This window comes from Lepidochelys kempii, chromosome 2 (assembly GCF_965140265.1).
Source record: "Lepidochelys kempii isolate rLepKem1 chromosome 2, rLepKem1.hap2, whole genome shotgun sequence".
NCBI lineage: Eukaryota > Metazoa > Chordata > Testudines > Cheloniidae > Lepidochelys > Lepidochelys kempii.
Window position 1 is genome coordinate 246,746,488 of NC_133257.1, and position 26,648 is coordinate 246,773,135.

General features: G+C 38.9%; 1 protein-coding gene across 1 annotated transcript in view; it reads left to right on the forward strand.

The window, feature by feature from the left end:
* The first annotated feature begins 4,060 nt into the window (after window positions 1-4,060).
* Window positions 4,061-26,648, forward strand: part of ADARB2 (adenosine deaminase RNA specific B2 (inactive)) — a 431,840-nt gene continuing 409,252 nt past the window's right edge. Inside the window, exon 1 of the mRNA XM_073334472.1 lies at window positions 4,061-4,358. Within this exon, the coding sequence (XP_073190573.1) occupies window positions 4,259-4,358 (100 nt within the window). The 5' untranslated portion in view covers window positions 4,061-4,258. The remainder of the gene's footprint in view (window positions 4,359-26,648) is intronic.

The window sequence follows — 26,648 nt, forward strand, 5'->3', positions numbered from 1 at the left end:
GTCATAGTCAGTCATGAAGTGTAAGGCCAGAAAGGACCAACAGATCATCTAGTCTGCTCTCCTATATATCACAAGCCACCAACACCCGCACTCTAAACTCAGCAACCAAATATTGATATCCACTCCACACAGCTCGTAAGAGAGGGAGGGGAAGCTGAGGTGCACCATAGTACAGAAGTAGGACTTCATTTCTGTGCAGATTCTAGTGTCTGCAGGTTTTGGAGGTCATGCCCCTGCTTCCTCTGCCATTCATTCAGACTCTTTTTCACGGAGGGAAACACCCAGTGGAGACACTGCAGAGTTTGCCACCCTGAGTGTCCAGGAATCCCCACCATGTGAGTTTTGCCATGAGAGGAAGCCCCAGCCAGTGGAAGCACTTGCTTCATACAGTATTATAAGGGTCCATAGTAGAGGGTACAGAATTTTTCTGGGTTGTGTTCGAAAACCAAAAGCTTTTTCAAATTTCAATAACCACATAGCTTAGACAAAATCAGATTTTTTTCCTCACAAATATTTTCATATTTTCAAAAAAATCATCAAAAAAATTAACAGAAGATTTCTAACCAGCAGAGGCAATATGGGGGTGGGAGGCATGAAGGGTCAAGTGTCCCCAAGATTGGTTTGTCAAAGGCAGGGAAGGAGAGGGGCTCTGTCCTTCTCTCCCTGCGCTTCTCCCCCGCCACGTTCAGCCGCTCTCCCTGGCAGCCAGGCGGGGAGCAGGACAGAGCCTCTTTTGCCTGAGAGTGCCTGGCTAGGAGACAGTGGGGGCCTGCTCCTTGCCCGGGCTTGGCTGCCGGGTACAGGGGTTGAGCATACCCGGGGGGTGCTCTGGCTCACCCGGCCCCTGTCCCCAGCAGCAGGGCCTGGGTGGGGGCAGCCTGTGTAAACATGCCAGGGGGGAAGAAGGGGCTCACTTGGCCACTGTCCCCAGGATTTGTGAGGCATGGTGGTCACACAATTCAGGTGCACACAAAGTTCTGCTAAGATGCAGCCAAAATCTGTCTCTCATATTTTAGCTATTAGTTGCTGCCTACTGGCAAATAAACTACTTGGTCTTTTCTTCCGTTCTTTTAGTTTGGGAGACCCTGTGTGAAGAGGTGAGTTGCACCACATCTAGACTGTATTGAGGCTTCGGTTTGTTGCAATCACTGTTGGTGGGTCATTCCCTGTGCTGAGGGAATGTCTTATAAGAATTTGAGGCTAAGCTCTGACAATCATGTGTTGTACTGGCTGCAGTCAGCTATAGAGATGGGTCACAAAAGCAGTGGCTGTCCTTCAGATAACAGAGCTGACCGTGAAAGAGCATGATATATGAGGACTGGCACCTTGAAACAAATCCTTCAATCTACTTCAGCTTGTGCAGGTTGCAGTGCCTCTGTGTCATGTGTGGGTTTTGTTTTTCACAGGAGGCAGGCTGAGGTGCGGTAGACAAACTGCAGCTTCTTGAGAGCTTTGGCTTTAGCTCCAGATAATACAGTCAGAAGGAGTCCAACCGACCGGTAATGAACAAAAGGATCACTGTAGTTGGGCCCTCATCTGAGAAGAAAAGACAAAGTCTCCTTGTTAGACAATGGAATCTGGTATTACTGGTAATTACCATTATTTGGGTGTCCAGGAACAGGAATGATTTCAACAGAACCCCAAGGCTGCATACTGCATTGACCATGCACGGGCATGAGACTGCAGTTGAGAGACATTGTATTTACTACATTCTCTTTTTTGCACTAATATTGCCTGTGTTTTTCCTGGGTCGAGCCCAAGTTACTTCACTTTCATCCGATGGGATATTGTCTGTCTGGGATGAGAGTCCGGGCCGGACCGGTTTGTTTACCTGCTGCATCTGCAGGTTCGGCAGATCGCAGCTCCCACTGGCCGCGGTTCGCCACTCCAGGCCAATGGGGGCTACAGGAAGCAGCAGCAGCCAAGCATGCCCAGCCTTACAAGACCTGCTTTTGGAGGATCGGATAGAGGGATTGTCACATGTAATTGCAGAGCTCAGATGTTGCTCAAGTTGGCTTGCTGGTGCTTTCTTGATAACTTTGCCCAGGACTGAAAGATGAGATACTGGGTAGCAGTTCACAGGTGACAGCTTTCTGAGACTGAGCCAGACTGTCACCTTTTTAGGATTGGGTTGGTAGAATGCCCTCCCTGGGGACTGGCAATACCACAAAGACAACCATTCCCATAGTCTGTCAACACTCCAGTTAGAAGTAGAATAAAATTGTGTAAAACACTTTAGAACCTTAAAAGAATTATTTGAATTAAATCTTATAAATAGATGACTGTCCAAGAGTACTCTTTTTGTTTTTAATTAGGATGTGCTTTTCTTTTAAAGCTCATAACCCATATTGCGCACGTACAGCATTTAAATATGGAAGGCAATTGACTTCTAATTTCTATTTGTCTACGCAGGGATGTGATTTCTTCAGTGCTCTAAAACAGTGGTTCTCAAAGCCAGTCCACCACTTGTTCAGGGAAAGCCCCCGGCGGGCCGGACTGGTTTGTTTACCTGCTGCATCTGCAGATTCGGCAGATCGCAGCTCCCACTGGCCGCGGTTCGCCGCTCCAGGCCAATGGGGGCTACAGGAAGCAGCAGCAGCCAAGCATGCCCAGCCTTACAAGACCTGCTTTTGGAGGATCGGATAGAGGGATTGTCACATTGCCTAGGCACATGTGGGTCAAATTAAGACCTTTACACAGAATGTACTTGATTTTATTAAAGGTTTAAATCAAAACCTTAGTATGATTTTATGTCCTTTTTATATATTTAATATAAAAAAATCTATGTAGAGTTCAACCCTGTCTAACCAAAAAGTTTCAGGGGCATAAAACATTTGAATATACAGGGGTCTGAATAACAGGGAGTGTTACAGCCTAAGTGCTGCACAGCCTGGGGTGTAACCTAGATGCAGATAAGAGGGAGTTTGAGATTAAAGAGGTTCCAATAAGCAGAGCTTTACTGTACTCCTATGGCTTACTGCAAATGGAGCAGCCACTGAGGACATTAATTATTTAGCATAACTTTTTCTCTAATATTATTTTCTTCTGTGTTAGCAATCTAGGGTGCAGCTTCATATTCTTTAATCAGCTGATAACTAAGAGGAGAAATGCCCTGAAGAAAAAGATCCCTGTCACTTAAATAGGCGATCGACCTGCTGTGTAACCTTTTATTTTCTTGAGAAATATGTAATGTTTTGTGGTCAAGCTTTTCTGAGGAATGCCGTTGCCATCTTCCTCCATATAAGCCCCTCTGTACCAGTTACCTTCATTGCCTGGTTTCCTAAACGGAGCGCCGCAGAGTGTAATATGTCCGTTTTGAAATCAGACTGCGCCCTGGCACGCTCATTCATTTACTACACTCACAAGGAAGGGCAAAAAGAGCTATTTGCCCTTCATTATGAATTTAGCAAACAAATGTGCCTTTAAATAACTAGACATGCAATGGGAATCTTGAATAAGATTTGGGGGTAGAGTGTTTCTTCAACGGTAACCCAGATTCTTCCCCTGGAAGCAATCATCAGTGCAACAAATGAACTAGTTAAAAACTATTTTGTTAGGGTAAATAGTCCCAGCATTTCTGTGTGTCGGGAAGCATAATATTCTGTGTTCATATGGTCTACAGCAAAAAAAAAAAAAAAGCCTTGCAATCCCTTTTGTAGCATCCCTTCCTGTAAGCTGCCCCTTAGGCTTTTCCCAGATAAACTGGCAGTATGTTTTTATTCCCTACAGTGCAGTTCTCCCTTCCTTTCTATCAGGTCCTAGGCATATCCGTCAGCCCAAATGGGAGCTGAGTTTGCAAGCTGACAGGGGATGGAGAGGGCTGGTGGTGCTGATGTCAGAGCCAGGAGACAGTTGTGATTGGATCTAATTAGACTTTGCAGCAGCAAATAGACAAGCTCCCTGCATGATTGGCTTCAAAGTGGCTGGTGCCAAACAACTAGCAGAGGTGCAAAAAGTAGAAGCCGTGCATTTACAGCCCTGATAAAGGAAGGCAGCCTGAGTGAGAGCTACCAGGCTCTTGAGCAGCTTCAGTCTATACCTTTCCACAGTTCTCACAACAAGCAGTTAAGCATGTCAGCTCAGAAGATCAGAGACACTTAACCCAGCTGATGCCAAGTGACAGAGAATAATTAGAATTAAACACCATGCAGTACTAAAAAGTGAACCTTATCCACAGATCTATCAAGCAGCAAGAACCAGAGGTGAAAATATACAAGAAAGAAAAGACCTGTACATTCTTGTTTACTGAACTACAGCTATGACATCAGTTCTGGGGAACAACAGAGCTTCTGGAGGTCCAAGTACTCAACTAAAATGCAAGTCCAAAAGGAGGAGGAGAAGGAGATCAAAGAGGAAAGGTAAGGTTTGCTTTTCCTCTACCTTTCTTTTCTTTCATTCTCTCTCTTCCTTGTTCTCTCTCACATACTCTCTCCGGGCTGCTGCTGCTTATGTTGTCTATTTATTTTGGATATATGCACTTTTTTGTAGCCTCCAGGATGCTGTCTACACAGAACACTGGGTACAGAGGTTGCAAAATACCCCACAATTTCATGTAGGCTGTAACAAAGAGAGCCTTGCAATTGCTGGAAGTAAGGGGATGCCTGAAAAAGGATAGGGATTGTTATTTTGTTGAAGGAAAAGGGAAGTGTTTTGTTTCCGTCTTTCTTTGTGCTGGATTGAATCAGTTTAATTATCCAGTTTCTGCCGCACAACTCAACAATCCACGGCTAGTGTGCTTCCTTTGACCCTGTCAGAGGTAATGTTATCACATGATTCCTAATGAAATAATACATCGAGCAGTCCTAGGAATTAAAAAAGGAAATAAAAGGAAGCAAGACTTTTGCCAGGTTTTTTTTTTTTTCCCCAAATACAAATCACCTTCAGATTCAGAGTTGCTCATACCACTGACACTGGCTTTGCAATAACATGGGACCAGTTCTTATTTATCTGAGTATTTCTCCTATGACAATTACGAACTGCCTAATAAGTCTCACTTGCACATGGCTTATGAAGCAGAAATTTAGTATGTAAAAAAGGATAGAGGATACACCATCTTGTTGGTAATGAAACAAGCTGGAAATCAGTGTGGGGAGAAAAGCAGTTTTCTGACAGGTTGCTACTTACAGACTGTTATTTTTGCCCTGTTATTAATATTTGCCTAAGCTTGCTGCAGTAAAGTTAGTAAATGCATTAATTCTGATCCACTTCTCTAACCAAACCTGCATTATAGAAATGCTAGATTAGTAATTACTCTAATCCAAAAAAAAAGTGAAGCTACTGAATGTCATTGCAGACTGTGAGTATGCCTTAGATAAAAGCTTTTCCCAAGACAATCTTGCTTTCTCACAGAGAGGGAATAAGACTTCCTGCCACATTCCTGGTGCTATGCCTGAACAGTTAAAGTTAGGGTTATTGTAAGATATTGTAAGTACTTGAAAGTAAAATAACATTGATTTAATAAGCAGAATGTCAGAAATGCCCAGCTGCAATTTGTTAAGGCTATAAAGATGCTAATACAAAAGGGTTTACCAGAGCTGTGAATTCCACCTAGTCTGTAATTGTCATTGCTTCGGAGGCCTAAGATAAGTTTCTGTCAGCTAGCTCGTCAGCTCAAGCTGTTCTTTTAAAGCCTTTGAGTAGGTTATTTCTTCTTCAGATTCTGGAAATTAACCAGACAGTTTGGAAGCCCTAAATGTCAATTATTCATGTGTCTTTTAATTATTGCCTCACACAAAATCCATTGGGCGTGCATTCTGGTAACTTTCTAGAAAGGCTTCAAAACAGGCTTTCTGTGGCGACTTGCAATAACTAGCCGAATGCTAAAAGGGGGACTCTGCAAAATTGGATTGTCACTATTATATATTTCCCAGAAACTCCATCTTTTTGTTCAAAATTTTAGTAACAAATAAAGTAAGTAAAACAATCAAAAGTGTATGTGAACGGATACTTGAAATAGAAAAGCAGCAGCCTGCGTATACCTTTGACTTATTTCAACAAATCTTTAATATTTTCTAATAGCTCATACCAAAGGGTCTTCTACAGTTGTGCTTTATGCTCTGTCACAAAAGAAATATTATCTAAAGTACTAAGCAAGGGAAAAGTCCACCCCACAATTAATGTGGATTAAATCTGTTAGTTTGTAAGGCTCTCTGTTTTTACCTAAACCTAGCTCTACTGACTTTGTAATAAGTTATATGTGCTTTAGCAAACCTAGTTATCAGGACGTTAAAATTTGGCCACAGACTGTTATCCTAAACTTGGGTACAGAAATGAATCAATAATTCATTTAACTATAGAAGATAGATTCAAAGGCTAATTACACTTGTTAGTTTTGTTTCTAAAACAACAAAAAAGTGAAGATCTTTAATAAGGTGCCGTTTCCTATAAACTGTTTTGCTGAAATAATATGGAAGTTAGGCATCTTCTTCAGACAGCAAAGTTGCTAAACGGTAACTATTTGCAGAATGCACAACTGGAATTTGGTAGAATTCCTGAAAGGAATTGATACATTTGTCCAATAGTAGATAGACAACTTTCAGGAGCTAATTTCTGATTCCTTGAAATATGGACATTTGTAACCAGTTTCTGAATTTTTTAACTGGTTAGCATGTGAATGGTGTTATCATTCTAATTTCCCTGCCCATAGGCTCATAGTGCACACTCACAAAAATTCATATGTTCATGAATATATGATGACAACTTAAGAAAAACCCAGTATTAAACCTGTTGGATCTGTTTTTTAGAGCACACCAGTTTCCATACTGATTGTATGTTTGTTTGTTTTTTTACTCAGACCAGTTAATTGCTGATACAAAGGTGTTGTTCAGTGCATCAGATATATTGAGCACTCAACAATAAAAAAGGAACGCATCTTTTACATGAATGAATATGGGTCCTACTGTTTTTCAGATACTGCGCACAATGTAATCTATTTTAATCAATCGAGAAAACCATTTTTAAAGGATTATACCAAAGGTTTATGCATTTAACTATTTTCCAGTGTGTGTTTTACTATCTACAGCAGGTACACTTTTGTCAGGTGTTATTGAAGAAAATAAACAGGGGGTCGGGTGGCTGCGTGCATGTGTGTGTGTGCGCATGTATATGTGTGTTATATATATATATATAACGTGTGTGTGTGTGTGTGTACACAAGTGCACACAGAGACACTCACCTCCGTGTTCAATTTTAATTTAGTAGAAATCAGTGTGAGAAAATGAAATATATCTAAAGACACACAAGTGATATTACAAACAGATCATTTCTAGAAATAAATTCATTATATCAGCTATATATTACATATTTGATGTGTTTATGTATCAGGTTAGAAAGTTGTACTACTTTATAAAACACTTAGGCATGCTTTGGAGTAAAAGCAAGTATTGCTCTCTATTTGATGCCATTCTTTATCTCTTTCTGATTTTAATTTCCAGGTTTTTGTTTATTTTCTTACACTGCTCGATGTGAATTTTAATGCAATGCCTCTGTGTATCAGTGTATAATCCTTTGCTGTGTTTTTCATTGATTCTGGCACTATGCTTTAGGAGTTACGTTACCTCAGAGGCAGTTACATCTGAGGGAAACAAATTGCATTCTACAAAAGTTAAATTTCTGCATTTATTTAGGGTAAATATAGGGAAAGGGACATACTCTCACAGGGACAGGCACTATTTCTGTATTTGTAAATCAGGTAGTGGGGAGTGTAATCCCCATGTACTGTATGGTTTCAATGTTCAAAGATATAGTTCAGTTATTATTATTCCCTGTATTATGTTTATAGTGAATGAGTCTCAGGGCTTAGTTAAGACCCTAGTATTAATGGTATAAACAAATGTCCATGCAGTGTGTATCACATTACAAGCATATTTACATAGAAATTTAATTTAGTTTTACACTACTTACAGAAAGTGTATTGGAAGGCTAAAATATTCTGATATTCATAGCTATTTTGTAAGCAATTATGATTAGGAATAGTTGCACTATTATTCAGAAAATAACAATTTTAACTCTTAATGGTAAGTAAATATCATAATTTCTCAAAGGGCAGATGTAAAATAAAGACAGATATTTGCCAGAATATCAGCATGCTAATTTTCTGTAAATTACTTAATGGCAGGTCTGTAGCAGTATTAATTTTGTTCTTTTAATCTTTGTCTATGGTGTGATCTGACTTTAGAGAAATATGCTTAATAATTTGAATAAATCCATGTTAACATTTATCCATGTTAATATTTAGTGGCTTGTGTCCCTTTGCAAAACAACAAAAAACACCTTGCAAATTCATATGTGTACGAGTTTGAAACATAATAGGTTATAAACAGATTACTGGTAAAATTCACTTCAGAGCCTTGAACAAATTCTGTGTAGAAATAGGAAGGGAAGGGCAAGAACTTTAAAAAGAAAGTTTGTTTTCAGATGAAAATGCTTAAAAAGGGACTAAAATAAAACAGAGTTGTAACATGTTAATCATGCTGTAAAAGGCCAAACTTTCATAAGCCTTCCTCATCTTGGTGGAAATCAACATTTGGAATCTTAACGTGAAGTTGGTGGGTTGGAATGTACCACTGCTTCATTATTTTCCAAAAGACGACAACAATTAAATTTACTCATTGTTCGAGTGTGATTTCTTCAAAGCCATTAGTTAAACTTAATCGTAGGAAAATGGAGTGAATCAGATATAAACGCAAAGTGAAATACTGGAATAGAGAGAGCGAGAGAGAGCTGAGCTCGCTATTGATATTGAGGGGCAAGAAATAAAAGTTGGCAAAATAAACACAGTAAGTGCAGCGGATGGTGAGAGAGACAGGATTATGATGCAATGAAATTCCAGAAAAAAATAATGAAATAACAAGAATGTGCTGAGGATGGAAAGAGGAAGTCAGCTTCAGTCTTCATCACCCAGCAATGCCAAAGTAATAAATAAGCGTGTTTCATCTTGGTTCAGGGACACAACTCCTTCTCTACAACAGGATTGTGTTGTGTTTCAAGATGCGCTCTGCTTATCTCATACCCTGACAGCTCAAGAGGAAGGGCCTGGATTTGATGATAAAATTAAATTGATTAAGCCTTTATCCATCTAATTTTCAACCTTTTTTCTTTTAACTATTACCTCCAATTTCTAGTGATCCGTGTAATGACAGCAATTGGAGATTGCATCAAGGGCATTAGCTACGATGGCTGAACTTAAATTTAGAATAAAAATATGGGATTCATGCATTGATATCTAAATAGCGGAGGATTTGGTTACAGCATAATTGCCTCTTCCTAGTAACTGCATGTAAGTGAGGGGTCAATAAAATTGAGCATTTTACCTTACCAGAGAGAGCAAAATATTTTGGATTAACCTTCACATGTTTACGTAAAGGAGAAAAAAGTACTAGCATATAAATCAATAATATATTCACACTGTACCTGTGCACTCCTTGTAAATAGCTATCTTCATTTTTTCAAACAATTAGAAATTAATTCAGGTTTTTGTGCTTCCTATTATGGCCGTTCAAAATCTCTTAAAGACACCCACAAAGCATCACAATGCAGAAAATGACTGTATGTCCCTTAACATCTGTCATTTCTCTTTGTGAGTTGAGCAGGTAAATTTTCCCACACGGTTCTACACACCCAGGCTCACAAACTCCAGATTATTAAGCGAGATTAATGCAGTTTTTAAAACATTTACGACAGCCCTTTCTGAAGTTCTACTGATACAAATGGGAAACACTGCACTAAAAATTAAAGGTCAGTTGAAATTGCCTAATGAAATATCAAAGCCACTAAAGGTCTGTACAAACAGTTTTATTAGCTTTACTTCCATTTATGTCTGTATGTGATAGTAAAAGAAAAAGTGAAACATTAGAATATCTAATATCCACTAATTGAACTACTTGGAAACCCTCCTGGCCAATATGCTATAGGTTTGTGAGTAGTAATGAACCTAAATTGATTCCTACATTTAGAGCCAACTATCTCGACAACCTTCTAGGCAGTTTACAGTTTTTCCTTTGTAAACTATTAGTTTTCGAGACAATAAAGCTGATATGCATCAGCAGATACATCAGTCTAAAAGGGTCCATGATAGACTTGACATTTTTTTTATGTATCACAGCCTGATTTCCCTGTAAATTACATAAGCTCCAATAGTAAATAAAGTGCTTACATTTCTTCCCTATCTAATCTTCTTTCCCTGTTGGCTGCATTGTTCAAAATTCAGATAACCTAGCAGAGTTTGCAAAAGCATGTTGTAATTGTGAATGTAACAAAAGAGCACTTTGTTAACTCATGGAAGCAGCTTATGACTCCTAATAGTGACTAAGCCTTGGTAATTCATAAAGTAACCAAATGTGGTACCTTTAGTGTACAAGTGATCTGGTGGCTCATTGTTAAGTTTTCTTAATATCTCTTCTTTAAAAGGTGTATTTTTTCCTTTTTAACATGCAACGAGAGAAAGCATTTACTATTTATTTGAAAGGTTTCAGAGTAGCAGCCGTGTTAGCCTGTATTCGCAAAAAGAAGAGGAGTGCTTATGGCATCTCTAAGGTGTCACAAGTACTCCTTTTCTTTTTATTTATTTGAAGTATGTAGATGTATTTCTGGGCTCTGAATTAACCATAGCCACTCAAAGCTAAGAACTGGACATCATTGTGAACAGCTTAATGAAAACTTGTCCTGACTGTGCGGCAGTGGTGAGAAAGGCAAACAGAATGTTAGGGGAAAAAACGAACAGGATGGAAAATAACAATGAAAATATTACAGCGCCATTATATATATGAATGGAATGCCCTCAGCTGGAACGCTGTGTTCAGTTCTGGTCATCTGGTCTTAAAAAGATATCACAGAAGTAGAGGGATCTAGAGATGTGTAACACAAAGAATTAGTGATGTGGAAAGTCTTTCATCTGAAGAGAGGAAACATAAGAGGGGCGATGGCAAAGGTATACAATTAATGAATGGTCGTAAGGAAGGTAAATCAGGTAGTCCTCTTTGCCTATCCTTAATAATACAACACTGAAACTGAAAGACAACACATTTAAAATTGATAAAAGGAAATATATATTTTATATAACACATAATGAACCTGTGGAACTCATTGCCTCCAGATATTTTTTACTTCAAGATCTTAATAAGATTTTTTAAATCCTGTATATATGGATACTGGGCTTGATCCTGCAAAATTGATATCAGTGAAAAGTTTGCCATTGACTTAAGTGAATGCAGAATCAGGCCAGAATTGATGAATTAATAGGATTTGGTTTTTAAATAGGAGCTATAAATCCTTGTTCTTCAAAGCATAATCCAGCCACTTACTAGAGCTGGATGGATTAGGAGGAAACTTGCCCTACAGGAAAGCTATTCCACAACTGCTCACTGTAGTGTTTCTTTCACCTTATTCTGGTGTCCTGGCCATTGTCAGCAATACAGTACTCCAGATTTTGCTGTTGTGGAAGATTTAAAATGCCACCAGTAAAATAGCTAGAAAAAACATATGGTTAAAATGACATGTGTGGGCAGATAATTATTTCTTTTTAAGCAAAAGAAAACCAGTGATATGAAATGACGGCCATATATTATTATTATTTCTTTGTATTATCATAGTATCCAGATACAGTAAATCTTTTATAATCTGTATATTTACATCAGTGGATTAGTCCTGCAACCCTTAAATAGTCTTATTTATGCAAGTGGTCCCATTGAACTTGAGGACTGGGTCCCAAAGTATTTTTAAATGCATTTGATTTTAGATATATGCCACCTGCTAATATTGTTAGGAAGTACTGATGGTAAAGGAGGTTGCTGGTTCTTTTTCTTTTCTTTTTCTTTTCTGGGGTTCAACAGTGGTTTACAACTAGATTTCAGTCTGAAATCTACAGAACAAAGTGACATTACCATCTTTATATAATCTTTGCTCTCCGTAAGAGAAACTTTGTTCAGAATTATTAGTGGAGTCGCCACTCTCTCGCTGTTAATGAAACACCAGCATGAAGAGTCAAAGGTGTATGAGAAAAAAAAATTTGAACGTGACAGACTTTGTATCTCCATCCTTGTAGAAAGAGATTTACACCAAATTAATTTAACATAATTGCCTGGTTCTTACCTCTTCTTAGAAGCTGAAAAATGGCTGTTTATTCTTTAAATGGTGATGGAGGGGGGAAGGGGGAAAGGCAGTTAGAAACCATGGGAAATATGAACCGGAAATAAATATCAAACAATGGCTATGACGCCCGCACTAATGACATATCACCCTCATACCAGGCCTTAAGCTGCCACCTCTACTTGCACTGGAATCTCATAGTAAGGTCCTGCTCAGCATGAGCCACGGTAGTAGAATTGTGCCTACTGTATATATATAAAAAATGGTCTCCAGCTGCTCTAGACGTCTAGACATGCTAAATTGATGGGTATCATAAAACCCAGGTTGTATTAGGAAATAGCTCTTAAACACAGTGGAATCCACACAGTTCTTACTTAAATGTGGGTTATTATTGGGTTTTATAATATTATGTTTAAGAATTTTATATATACCTGTAGAAATAGACAAAAGATATAAATGCAAATACAAATATAAATATAGTGTGTACATATACACACAGACAGGCATATATATAATAGTCCCAAATATATTGTAGTTAAAACAAATATGTGAAACCTTCCAAAGAAAACAGCAAATAGAAAACAAATGGAGAAATAAATAAATGGAAGAAACTCCTAATCACAGTTTCCAAATTATATCTACAGTATATGAAATGAGTACATTTGCTACAAGTTTTTTAAACTTGGTTACTAGACAGGATAGCTAATTTAAACAGGTTTTCGTCTAATGAACTCAAATATTGCAGACCCAGAAGTTAAATGAAAACATTTAACGTGTTAAAAATGAGAGGATTTGGTTTAAACTGCTTCATGTGCTGATCTTGTTTCAGCTGCATCTATGGCAAAACTCATACTTCGGAGGGAACAGGGGCAGACCCTAAGCTTGTGTTTTGTATTACATTCATCCTATCATCATCATCATGTTTCTATCATCCCTATCATACCTGCCACAAAATACATATAGATTCCTGAGTAGTTTATAAGTAAAATAAACTTTCTTTTAGCTGATATCCAGGTTGTATCTTCCTTTCCCCCTTGCCAATCGCTTCTATTCGGATGTTGAAATTTATACAAATGGTAATTTAGGGATGGGGTGGGGGGGGGATCACAGCTATCTGTATTGTCTCTATCCATTGTTAAGCAGCAGAAACAGTAATTAAATTGCAGCTCAGCTCTTGCTCTTTATATCTTTAAAAGTTTTAAAAGAACAGTGTGAGCAGAGAATTTTCCCTAATGTCATGGACAGAAGATTTCCTCGAGCTGCTAACTGCTATGCAGTATATTAATTGGTCTGTGGTGCAGCATTCATTTATGCTAAAGCATCTGATATATTTGTCTGTAAAATCTGTTATTTTAAAAATCGCGATATTTGGCTCATCATCACCACAGATCACTTTAAAATGACCAATTTTACGGGCATCTGCCATACTCCACAAAGATTTATTTTATTGAGTGCAGTATTCACAAAAAATACCTTACATGCATTCAGCTGAAAGCCATAAACTTAGTCACTTGATGATAAAAAAGCAAAAAAATCCTCGTACTACAAATTCTCCAATATTCCAACACATGCTGAAAAGGGGGATACCTAGTATTTAAGTATAAACACTACTTCAATTCTCCTAGCACAAACCAAGAGCAAGACTCCATACATGAACTTGTGTCCTAGCAATAGTGTATAGTAAAAGCATACCTTTCCTCTGCATTCAGTTGCTAGGAGAATGGAGAATTTGTAGATCTAAGCGTGTCTGGGACAAATTGTAAACAGTGAGGATGAAATGCAGTCAGACACCAACTTGTCATGAGTATCCCGCTCCCAATGCATTACAATTTGTTCTCAAAACCAGATGCGTTTGTTAAGGTCTTATCCTACTTTGATTAGTGAGAAGTGAAATAGAAATTAGGAGTCTTTGCTTTTATAAGTGTGGTTTGCAATTGTAATAGGACTAATAACGGCTTTTACAGAACACACATTTACAGATGCATTCTAGAAAGTGCACACTTTGTTAGCCAGATGTTATGTTCTGAATAAATGGCATCAGACTCCAAAAAATAATTCTAGTCAGTGATGTGCTAGAGGGCTCATGTGAGGACTCCGGGAGTGCCTTGTTAAAATTGCACCCTCAAATTGGAAAGAGGGTTGGTGTGTTTTCCCTGCCCAACACAGAGATTATCCTCTTTCTTCAGGTAATTCGAACTCTTCCAAACCAGAAAGGATTCTTACTGCTAGGGTTAATAAAAATGCATCATCATCATTGTCATAATACTTGGCACCTGTGCTTTGAATATTCAAAGCACTTATGCAGAAATTGTCATATTACGTCTCAGAATTAGAGAGGCAGACTACCTAAAATTCACAAGTGAGGAAACTGAGCCAGAGTGGTTCATGGACCTCAGGGTCAGGATCAGGTTTAGAATTCAGAAGTTTATAATACCCAGTTCTGTGCAGTAAACCCTTATTCACATTTAAGGAGCAAATTTTTGCCTTTGGAATTAATCAAATTGCACCAAATTTTCTCCGTGGAACGTTTTTCTAGGAGAGGACAGCCCCTGGTATCCCTGGCCATTTCAAATTATGGAAGTTAAAAATGTGCCATACTGCAGTATCAATATTCACAGTACAGGAACAGAGTGTAAACAAGGTCAGCAAATGAACCTATTCTATTTCTTTTTGAAACAGTGTTGTCTTTGTCTTTGGTAGTGCTTACACAAGTGTTTGTTTTAAAATGGGAAAACAATGGGTAGGGCCAGATCCTCAGCTGGTGTTATATTAGTATAACTCTTTTAATTTTGATGGAGCTAAATTTGTCCCACAGTCACTAGTGCTGTACATGTGGTAGAAGGCTTACGGGAAGCTGAGTGAGAAAATATTGTTGGGAACCACTTCTTCAAACATTAGCGGCCTATCACAAGCTTTATGTAAGACTAGTATATTTGTGTAACATATGTGTTCCCTTTTCCGATGTTAAAGGGGAATTTGTATACAAGGCTGATTGAAATGGTTAGAGATTTTTCTAAAACACATTGAAATGAAATGATTAATTTAAAAGGTGTAATGACTTCCAAGTTTATCTAATTTTGTGCAATATTTATCAGAAATCTTCACAGTCCCTACATTTGTTCTTTGCCAGCAACTCACTCTGTCTACGTGTGCCCATTTCCTAAAAGACCACTAGGTTGCTGTACTGTTAAGAGCAGTTTCCATTATAAACTGTGTATACTTCTTAGTCATAAGAAGTCATGAGATCAAGAACAAATTTTAAACAGAACTTGAAAATAATAAGCATGCTGATTTTGTAGGTTACAGGATTCAAAAATTACTAGTATCTGCTGTTATTTTTCATTCTGAAAACTAAAAAAAACCCTCTTTTTTTAAAAGAACAGAGAAGTTGTGGTTCCTTCATTGATAATGTGTATTAGTGACTTTATTTAGGAACAAAAAAACCATAAATATAAAAGTCACCAACAAATTCCTTTCCTTCATTTATTTAGACAAATTCCCAATAATTTGTAGTACACTGACTTGAGCTGCATGTGAATTGGCAAAATAGAAACTGCCTCAGACTTTCACAGTAATGACTGGAAAAAAAAATGTTGAAGGATAACTGTAAAGGATCCAAAAAAAACATTACTGTCACAATATATAGTTTATTAAGCAAAGCCTATGTAACCCTCCAGATACATGAATTGCATGCTTTTTTTAACTTTCTCTTCAACCAGCCTCCACCAAAACATCTTTCTCTGTCATCCCCACCTGTTGTTTTTGTCTTACATGGGTTTACAATTCAGTGTAGACATGTATGTGGGATCAGGGCTTGTGGACTCAATATTTCCAAGGCTGTCCTCGGGAATCCACACTGCATTCTAAGCCTGGGTTTACAGTTGCTGGATCCAGGTCTCAGAGCCACGTCAAAGTGTCCAAACTGCACTATGCAGACCTTCTGACTTGGGTCTGCAGCTTCAGCTGTGTCCATACTGCAAAATGACAGGGCTAGCCCCCTGTCTCCCCAAAGAGTCTGAGGAACTGGGTGCTTGCTGACCTGAGTCAGATTGAATTGTGTATGTGGGTGGAAGGGGGGCTTGGGCTCAAACTTGAATCAGAGCCCAGACTTAGTGTGCCATGTAGACATACCCAAGTCCAGTCATACAAATCCTTACTCATGGAGAAAATTTATTCAAGCAAATATTGGGAGTACTTATGAGTGACTCTTAGATTGTACAATGTCTTCAGGGCAGGGATCCTGTTATCCTTTTGTTCGAGTGCCATGCTGTTCTAAGGCATTATGGTCCCGATTCAGAAAAACACCTTAGCATTTTCTCAAAAATCCCGTCCTTATTTAGCAAAGTACTTAAGTACATCCCCAAACCCCTTTGAAGTCAATGGGACCTAGCGCAAGTTTAAAGTTAAGCATGTACTTAAAAGCATTGCTGACTCAGGGCCTGTATAGGTAACAAATCATAGTAATTGTCCTTTTGGTAAATAATTCATATTTTAAAATATCCTTAATATATTTATTTAATAGTGCATGTTTTAAAAGGCTCCTTCACACAAATTTTCCCATTCATGCACTTATACTATGTGAAGGATTCATTTCCCCCTGAAAACCTACGCTTTACAATAACAAAAGAGAGTAACCCGCAAAGTATGTTTCTGCACTACTAAGGTTGAAACAGTCCCCAATAAAAGCAAATATATTGCAAGTCAAGGGGCTGACATTCCTTTCTCCCGCCTCTGTGGTTTGGTACTGCATGAAGCTGTTATATAGCCTCATATTTGCGTATATGCAGCAATAGTGAGACACAAGAGGGTGAAGGATGGTTCATCCAGTTTGACTTTAAGCCATCTCACTGGTGGTGGTGTGCATCATTACATTAATATTGCCTGTGCTGGTTTGGTATGGTTTTACATAAATATACACCCAGCCACCTGTGCAGTCAGACACAGACCTACATGCAAACAGTATGCTTTTACTCTAGTATACTGCAGTGCAGTGTGATTCAGATTACGCTGATTCACTGCACGAGGTTAAAAAAGAGGCTTTTCAATAATCTTCAGTGTATATTTTGTGTTTTCATACACATACAGGTGGACAGACCTAGTACACTATATACTGTTATGCATGCAGTCAAGCATGCACACAGTTGCCCAATCTGTACACAAAAACATTGAATGCATCCGATGAAGTGAGGTGTAGCTCACGAAAGCTTATGCTCAAATAAATTGGTTAGTCTCTAAGGTGCCACAAGTACTCCTTTTCTTTTAACAATATTATGGCGCCCTGACTGAATGTAGGAAGTGGGCTTCAATCAATTCTGAGACAGCTTCTCTGCGCTGAATATTACATAAATTTCTCCACAACAGCTTGTTTCAGAAACTTTCCCTAATAATGTAGATTAAATTAAATTGTTTCTGCTGCTTTAATGCATATTCATCAGATAAAAGCCCAGACAGTTATTATGATAGTTTCTCTAGCAGGTGGAGTATGTTTTAGGATTTGATGGACACAGGATTTGATGGAGTAATCTCAGAGACATTTTGTGGATTATTTTTATGATGGGGGTTAGCATAAAAAGTGAGAACGTAAGCAGATTTTGAGGTGATTTCATTATGTTTTTACATTTGTTTCCTTTTATCGTTTTAAACCGAGAATAAGTTCATGCTTTGAACAAATGCCAGTCTTTTAAGGCAAGTAATGAACCACACAAATAAATGCTGCATAAGAAATATATGTATAAAATGACATTAATCATATGCAATAATGTTTCTAAAGTAATTGATCTTATTGCATTTATTTTCTTAAATAGTAGGAAGAACCTGAAGCAAATGTTATTGTATACTTTTGCACAAGTTACATGTTGTGTTATGTATATGTGCTTGTGCAGTATGCATATTACAATACATGTTTTGGTTCATAAGAAGTCACTAATACAATTGATAACACACACCTCGTGGTCTATGGGAAAATGCAAATAGAAATCAAAGTACAACTTCACGTTTTTAAAAAATTGAACAGAAAAGAAAAGAAAAAAAAAAAAGATTGGTAGCAAAACTGAGCCAAAGAGAGCCGAAGTCTGATCCTGTTCCCATTGAAATCATTGGGAGTTTTGCCATTGGAACAGGATCAGGCTCTATTCCTATTAGGACTCCTGTCCCATAGGTCATGCTCACATGGGTAATCACATTGTTTTCAATGCAAATTGACTTCAGTGGCAATACTTATATAATTAGTGTCAAATAAACTGGCATTGTAAATAATGGGTCACTACCAAATTAGAGTTTCCAAAAGAAAATGGAAGTTAGAATTGCACACGCAAGAAAAGCCCTTTATTCCGTCTCTGAAGTGCATGGTTAGAATTTAACATTCCAAGGGGTTTAAAAATACATTTGATAACACACAAGACTAACACGGCTGTTACTCTGACACAAGAAGTTATCACACTAGACTCCACATCTGTTAATTGCTTTATTGCTAAATATCAGTAGCAGCATGGTATTTGACTTAATAGAAATAGACATGTTAAAATGCTATTAATTTCTTTACAGTGTTTTGTTACCAATGAAACTTCAGAGCTATGAATGCATGTTTATAATTAATTTCTACTTAAACTCTTATACAGAGACATGGTAGTAATATGCATATTAATATACACACCAGCACGTGCCCCAGCAATGTTTATGTTAACCTACATGCATATTCATTTACAGGGGCTGAACTCAATGAGAGTTTAGAGATTCACTTCACTAGGAGCTGGATCAAGCACATACTATTTAACTTACGTGGGGCCAAATTCCAAGCTCAGACTTTGGCTCATCAGGTTTTAATTATTTACCGTTAAGCGCATGTGATGATCTTCCCCCTCTGGTGTTACTACTCTCACACTCTTCCATTGTATAAGCTCACCTCCAGCTGCCTTGCTGTGTCTCCTATTTTGTTTATAAAATCTTGCATTTTATTTCCTTATGTAGCTATTGATTAATTAACAAACCTTCAGTTCAGAATTTTCCTCTAATTCTCAAGCCATTTATAACCTTAGCCTACAAGCCAAGATTGAAAGTCAGCCTTGTAGTTAATCTTGTTGTATTTTTCATGAATATTGTTTGTGCTTTATTATGCTGGTTATATTCTCTTACAATGAAATTCACCCTGATGTGGAGTCCTCCGCATCATGAGGCCCTGATCCTGCAATTAACTCAGTGTAGACAGGCAGCGTAGACAGCTCCATGCAGGTACAGGAGACAACATGTGCAGAGTCAATTGCAGTGTCACTGATCTCAAGTGTTCAAAACCCATGAGTGAGGCCTCAAAAAAGGATGGAATTGGCTTAAAAAAGTGAGATTGTAAATAAGTAACAGATTTGGGGTTGTTTTTATGCCTTCGGGCTTTTGAGGCTTTAGGGCATACTCACGGTTTCAAGATTTTCTCTGCAAACACAAGGGCTAGAAAAAGGAAAGCTGTGATTCTCACCTAATCACGTGCTTCCAGTAGATGGAGCTTTAAGGAAATCACCAAAAATTTAGTGAGACTCCCAGCACTATCAGAAAAGTTGGCAACACTGAGTTTGGAGCCTAAATTGTCTCCCAGTGCTATGAGATGGTGGGAAAACACAGGACAGATGTAGGGCAGCAGGGGAAGAGGGTCTCTGCACCACTGCACTCTGGAAGAGCGTGCTCCACCATGACCAGGTATACCAGGATGCATGGAGGGGAGTACAGCAACCACTATTCCATCCCACAGACGGCAATTGTAACTATAGAAGGACTGTCCTGCAGCTAGATGCCCCGTGCCTGCCAATAGTGGGGGGGGGGCTGCCGATGGGTAAGGGGGGGAGTGAGGGCAGCCAGCTTCAGCAGTGTTATTAGCATGCTCAGTCCCTGTGAACATGCTCAGTACAAGCCAAGCAGCAAATTGTGGGGGGCACATGACCCTGCATGCCCCCCCCCCACAGTGCATCCCCTTATTCACCACTACAGAAGTCTCCTCCATTACACTTGTTGTATACCTTCTTTGAAACAATCACAATCTAAAGGCTGGGCGTTTCAAACAGCCGGTTGCCACTGTGTGTTTTCAGTTAAAAACAGTGGGACTGGAAACTCTTCCTTGGGATCTTTTCCAGCTCACCGCACAAAGGGAAGCATGCAAGGTAAATTCTGGCGAGATGCTTTACATTCCTGTAAAATGGAATAATGATCGAAAAAATATTTATTTGCCTGTCCCTTATTCTGAACTAGTCACTGTTCCTAATCTGCACCTAGCAGCACAGAAAAGATGTATTCCGCCAAAAGGGACCAACCATCATCAAACATCCCATAATTTATGTAGCAATTATTGTTTACTCACCACTGAAGCAAATACCCTCATGGACTTGCCAGTCCAAGGGACCGAATCCTTCACTTCACCTGGGTCAAATGGGTAACAGACTTTTTCATACATGATTCTTAAGTACAAATAGAAAAGCTATTGATAGCAGTTGTGATACTGCCAGCCAGCAATCCACTGAATTATTGAGAAATGATACCTGTTTTGTTATTCATACAGTCGGAGCCTATAAAAAGCTCTTGCAATATTTTGTGCTACTGTTTGCAGTAGTGTTCACAGAGGCAGCCTGGTTCCTGGGCTTCAGCTGAGCTCTGCACAGCAAGGAGGAGGAAAGCAGGCCCTCCATGTGCCAGGAGGGCACACTGCTCTGATGAACTCTGGAGAGCATTGTGCATTTTAAAGAGGCAGGTCAGGGGGCACCTCACTGAAGGGTTACTGAGTCTTTCTACATGAAGAATGGGGTAGATGAGTGCATTGTCACCCAAAGAAGATGGTACCTGAGAAGTTTCAGGAATACTGGTTGTGGGAAAAAGGGGACCAACAAGCCATCCCCCAAAGACACTGAATGCCTAGAGGTGGGTGAGATATGTGGCTGTGTCCTGAAGATGAGTTTATGACACTCTGAGTGGAACACCCTCCTCCTCAAATGAATGATGAAGAGAATCAGGAAATTCCCTCCCTCTCCCCCCACAATCCATGTTCATCATGTACATACACATGTCCTCTTCACTTTGAGCAAAAATGACAAAAATGGCAGTATAGCCTCACGACATGTCTGTGTTCTTAATTCCAGCCAACAGAGACAGTTCTCATTGCCTGTATTTCCTATGCACAGATGAAAGCTCTGTTTTAACATTATACTTGCAAAAAACATGGATAATTATTGTGAATTGAGACAGAGGCATTTTAAAATCAATTAAAACAATTCCAACACCCTAGCTGAATTCTTTCCCTTCCAGTTTAGAGATACCTGTGTATTTACATAATACAAAGGTTCATAACTACCCTCTTAGAATATTATCCCAAACACTGGCCTGGTCATCCCCTCCCTCCCATAACATGCAAAGGCCTGCTCTCCATGCGCTACTGTGTAGAAGTTGGCTAAAGCAGCCAGGTTCCCTCTATAAAGGTTGTGGGTGCAAGAGGGGAGAGAAAAGGCTACACAGTTGTCCATGAAAAGAAAACAGATATTGTGGTAGATTCTACATCTCTCAATTTCCACCGAGAACAGCGCAAAAGCCAATAGCTGGAAACCAGTTACAGCTCCATGAATTTCTGCACAGATGATTAGAGCAGCCTGGCAGTTGCTCCAACTTGTGCCAGCTGGCAGTGGCCCCTAAAAAGTGGGACCATGGGGAGGGAGGTGTAATAGCTAGCCCCCTGTACTAAGGGGCAGTGGTTTTCAACCCTTGGGGGTCTGCAGACTGTGCCTAAGGGGGTCTGCGAAAGGTTGTCATTACCATAGAACGTTGGTTTTCAACCTGTGTTCTGCAGACCCCTGGGGTTCCACAGGCTATGTCTAAGACTTCCATTTGAAATTTTTTAGGGATTCACAAATGAAAAAAAGGTTGAAAAGGATTGTAGGGATATCACCAGCTGGAGAGTTATGCAGTCAATGCACCTTTTCCGCCACCTAGTGGTGTAAAGGGAACAGAATATAGTATCAGTTCTGGTTCATTGTCCTTTTAGATTATAAATCCCTTCAGCCTGGAACATGTCTTCTTCAGTTTTCACCTAGTGCTTTGCTGATGCTCAGTAAATAACTGTAGTAGGCTAACGAAAACACATCAGCTGAAAGGAGCCAGGTGTGTCAGGAAAGGAACTTATGTAGCTAAGGAAGATTGCAGGGTACCCACACTCTGAAACTGTTGAAGTTTGGGCTTAAAGTTATATTTCCCTCCTTACAAGGGTTATCTCTAATGTTAGGACCTAATTTATCTTCCAACCGCACAATCCTATGGCCTTCCCACTGTTGTTGTTATTACCATTGGTTGTTTCCCACATAAATGCTGAACCAGGAAAATGATGGGTGGTAACTGCTATTTATGTTAAAGAAATGAATCAAACTGCATACAGGCCATGAACATAGCAAAAACCATCTCAGGAGGGAGGGAAGGAGGAGATAGTATGTTGTTGTTTTCCTGTATTTCTTTTTTGCTGATATGATGCAGGGGTTCTTTACAAAGTCGGCATTCCCCAATAAGTATCACCCACTGGAATCTGAGATGCCAGTTTCCCTCGTGAGGGTAACTGTAGTATCTCAAATAGTACTGCGTGGTAGCTGTAGGAAAATGTGAAATTTTAATTGAAACCACGGACATTGTACATAAATAATTTGATCACTGTTTATAACTTTGAAGTGAGGTAGCACAGTAGAACCTCAGTTATGCATGCTACATACCAAATTTAATGAATTAGCAAATAAATATTATTAAAAATCCAACAAGGATACAGCGTCATAAGTTTATTTTATTTACTTTAAAAAGTGTAGATCTAGTTCTTTATACGGTTAACCGCTCCATGTGGTGGAAGGCTGGATGCGTATGCCATGTTTTGCCATAAATTGGCTGCAAGCATATGTTTATGTGTCTGTTTAGCTCCCGTGCTTTCAGATGACACCATCCTCCATTAATTATTTGTAGTGTTCATGGTATTCTTGTAAAAGTAGAGCCTGACCGTGCAACCTTTAATCCCAGTAGTAGGTTTTACACATGTAGCCAGTCCCATTGAGTGGGATAACTGGATGAGCAAGCATTGCAGCAGCTGGCCCCTTCCCATAACGTATTTTGTGAAAGTAACTGAGTCTTAGAAATATGAGATCTCTACTATTAAGCCTGGGGTGAGACCTCCACACTCTTGGTTGGAATGATCTGTTTTGAGAAGCAGTGAAATGAGACCCAGATTATAAACTCTTTGGGGAAAGGACCATTTTATGGCGATGTGTGTATACAAGACCTAAAACAATGGGGGGTTTTGGTGCTACCTCAATATAATTAATTACTACTGCTAATGAAATATTTATATTGTGCCACATAAGAGATAGACGATTACCCAGCTAATGAAACCTTCAATGATTATTTTTATTTAAAATAATAATAAAGTCCCATACTCTCTGTGCATACTCTGCAATTAAATGTGATCAGCCCAATAACTACTGAAGAAGAAAAATAGGGAATTGCAGAAAGTTGTACTTGATACCTGTACATTAGTAATGCAAAAATAAACAGAACATTTAGAATGAGGAAATCAAATCTGCTCTTTGTTTTAATTTGTTGTTGTATTTGATAGAAATAGCTAGGATTGGGAAATGATTACTAAGAAGCATTATTTGTATACTGTATATTTCAAATCACAAAGAAGTGTTTCATTTAGAATGAAATCATTAACAAAAGTCCATCAATATATGAATGAATAGGAATGAAATGTTTCTGGTGCTGCAAAAAAATATAGTGAGTCATTAGCATTGGTGCAACTAGCTTCTTTTTCTAATTCACAGTCACATATCCCGATTAACTGTAAAATATTCCCAGATTTAGGACACACTGTCCTCCACAGAACGCTTAGCTGGGAAAGGTTATTAACACTGAATGGGGACTGTTCTCTCAGGAGAGCTGCAGCTAAAATGACCAGGGAAAGAAATAGCACAACTTCTCAAATTAGCATAATTAGTAATTATCTCTTAATAGCCCCACTTGGCTTTGGAGACTTGGCACTTGAAATTCCGCTTAAAGTTCAGTGAGGAAAAACAAATTTCACGCTGAAATGTCTCAATAACACAGCTGAGCTGCTGAGGTAATCGTCTGGTTTAGGTAAAGGAGAGAAGATGAACATATGGATAGCTAAGATCTTTCCTGTAAGTACTGTGGTTGTGTTTACATATGTAAAGCACTCAAGACTTGATTGCAGAGTTGCATCCTTCTCTTTTGGGGAGGGAGTAGGGGTGAGTTAACTTTTCCATATTTCTCTTTTAAGAGGGAAAAAAGGATTAGGGTAATAACAAAGTAAAATGAAGTAGCCTCATCCCTTTGGCATTTTGCAGAGTTAACTGGAAAAGATAATAAGCTAAAACAAACAAACGAAGTGGTGGAAGGAAACAGCAGACTTTATTGTAGCCAGTGCCAGAACTAACCCCTTCCCAAATGGCAGTGTTCTTGAACATTTTACTCAGGACAAAATCAAATGAATAAATGCAAGGAGCAATAGTAACCCTAACATTTTTTTCTTTTTGTGGCAAGGAAAGAGATGTCTCTCTTAAGATGCTTTTAGCTGAAAGAAAACAAACGCTGAAGGAAAATAGTTACAATTTTTATGTAACTAAAAGCTAGTCCTCTTTATCCCCAGGGAAGGAGTAATTTATCAGCCGATCCTGATCTGAGCAATCCTTTGTTACTATTAATATGTGTTTTATTTACACGCTGCACAGCTGGTTTGAAGCCCCTAACGAGAACAACATGTAAGCAATCGATAGGGTGCCAGAAACTAGTTCTGAATAGGAAAATAAGTTTCCTCATTCTAGCCTCTTTGACAGCTGGACGATCCATGTTAGGAGCCACCCATGCTGATAATGGACCTCTCTGGTTGCTTTTAAAAAAAAAAGTGTCAGATTTTGCTGAGTTTAAATTGCCTGGATCTGAACAAGTATGGAAGGTGAATTGCACTCTCATTTCTGAGCAGCTCAGCCTCCTTCAGGTGAGGCTGGATATGCCTTTGAGAACAAGCCAAAACTCCGCAATGCCTGTAGAACAAAAGGCTCCTCCATTGCTCAGAAAAAAAACTCTCCCTTACCGCCAAATCGACAGAAAACTAGAAAATATGAAGATAAACTAGTCAGAAAAGGCTGACAGCTGTTATAAAACTGATAGGCTGACACTCTTGTGACCAGAGGAGGAAAAAAAGGCTTGGCTTGGAAACTCTAATGAAGCCTGGCCAAGGTCCATTAGCTCCTCTTCACTTGTAGCTTCTCAGCCTCACACCCTATGGATTGCTCTTATTATACAGGGTGCTAAGTGAGAAATGTGATTAAGCAATCTGCTAGTCTGTGTTTCAGAGGACCAGTTTCTGAAAGTGTTTCAAATTCTTTATCAGCCAATAAAATTCATTTCAAAATTCAGAAAGTGTATGAAAGGCAAGGAAAAAAAAAAAGAAATGGAACTGGATCAAAAGAGATGAAATGACATTTTAAAAGTATGGAAATGAGGAGCGTGTTGAGTCTGAATTAACAGCATAAAGCAATAAAAAAATGCAGAAATCTGGCAAAGTCAGATGGAAATATTTTCAGTCTGAAGAAAAGCAGGAGAATATAGACAATGTCATAAGGAGACAAGCACATTCCCTTCCTCCCCCACTCACATCCATTCCCCAAATGACAGGTTTCAGAGGAACAGCCGTGTTAGTCTGTATTCGCAAAAAGAAAAGGAGGACTTGTGGCACCTTAGAGACTAACCAATTTATTTGAGCATGAGCTTTCGTGAAAGCTTTCGTGAAAGCACGAAAGCTCATGCTCAAATAAATTGGTTAGTCTCTAAGGTGCCACAAGTCCTCCTATTCCCCAAATGAGCACTCGACAAATAAATTAAGCTTACGCACTAACTATGGAGAGATCACAGACAAAAAATCTGATGGATATCTGAGATTTTGCAGAAATATCTTCTGATATACTACATGTGGGTGGCAGCTGCTAAGAAGAAAATCCTACAAAAGGAAAATGCCCACTTCTTGACAAGCCTCTTTGTTGAATGATTGATATGTTTCTGCTTTCTGTCTTCTTTATAGTATCAGGAACTGGAGGTGTTGTTTCAGGACCAGAGCTATTAAGAATTTTTTAAAAATCTGTTAACTCCAGATTTTGGTGCCCTGTTTTCAAAATAGGCCTATTTCATGGGGCCCACAACTTCACTTGAAGAACTCTCCATGCTCAAAGTGGGTAATGGTCTGCATATCTTAATTGTATGTAAATTCTCATTGGAAGGCTGATCTTGTGGTCAGGGCAGTGGGACTGGAAGCCATGAAATCTAGGTTTAATTCTTGACTCTGCTTCACACTTCTTGTTTGATCTTGAGTGAGTCACTTAATCTCTCTCTGCCTTTGTTCCCTGTCTCCAACAAGGAGATGATTAGGGCCCTACCAAATTCACGGTCCATTTTGGTCACTTTCACAGTCATAAGATTTTTTTAAATAATAAATTTCGTGATTTCAGCTATTTAAATCTGAAATTTCATGGTGTTGTGATTGTAGGGGTCCCGACCCA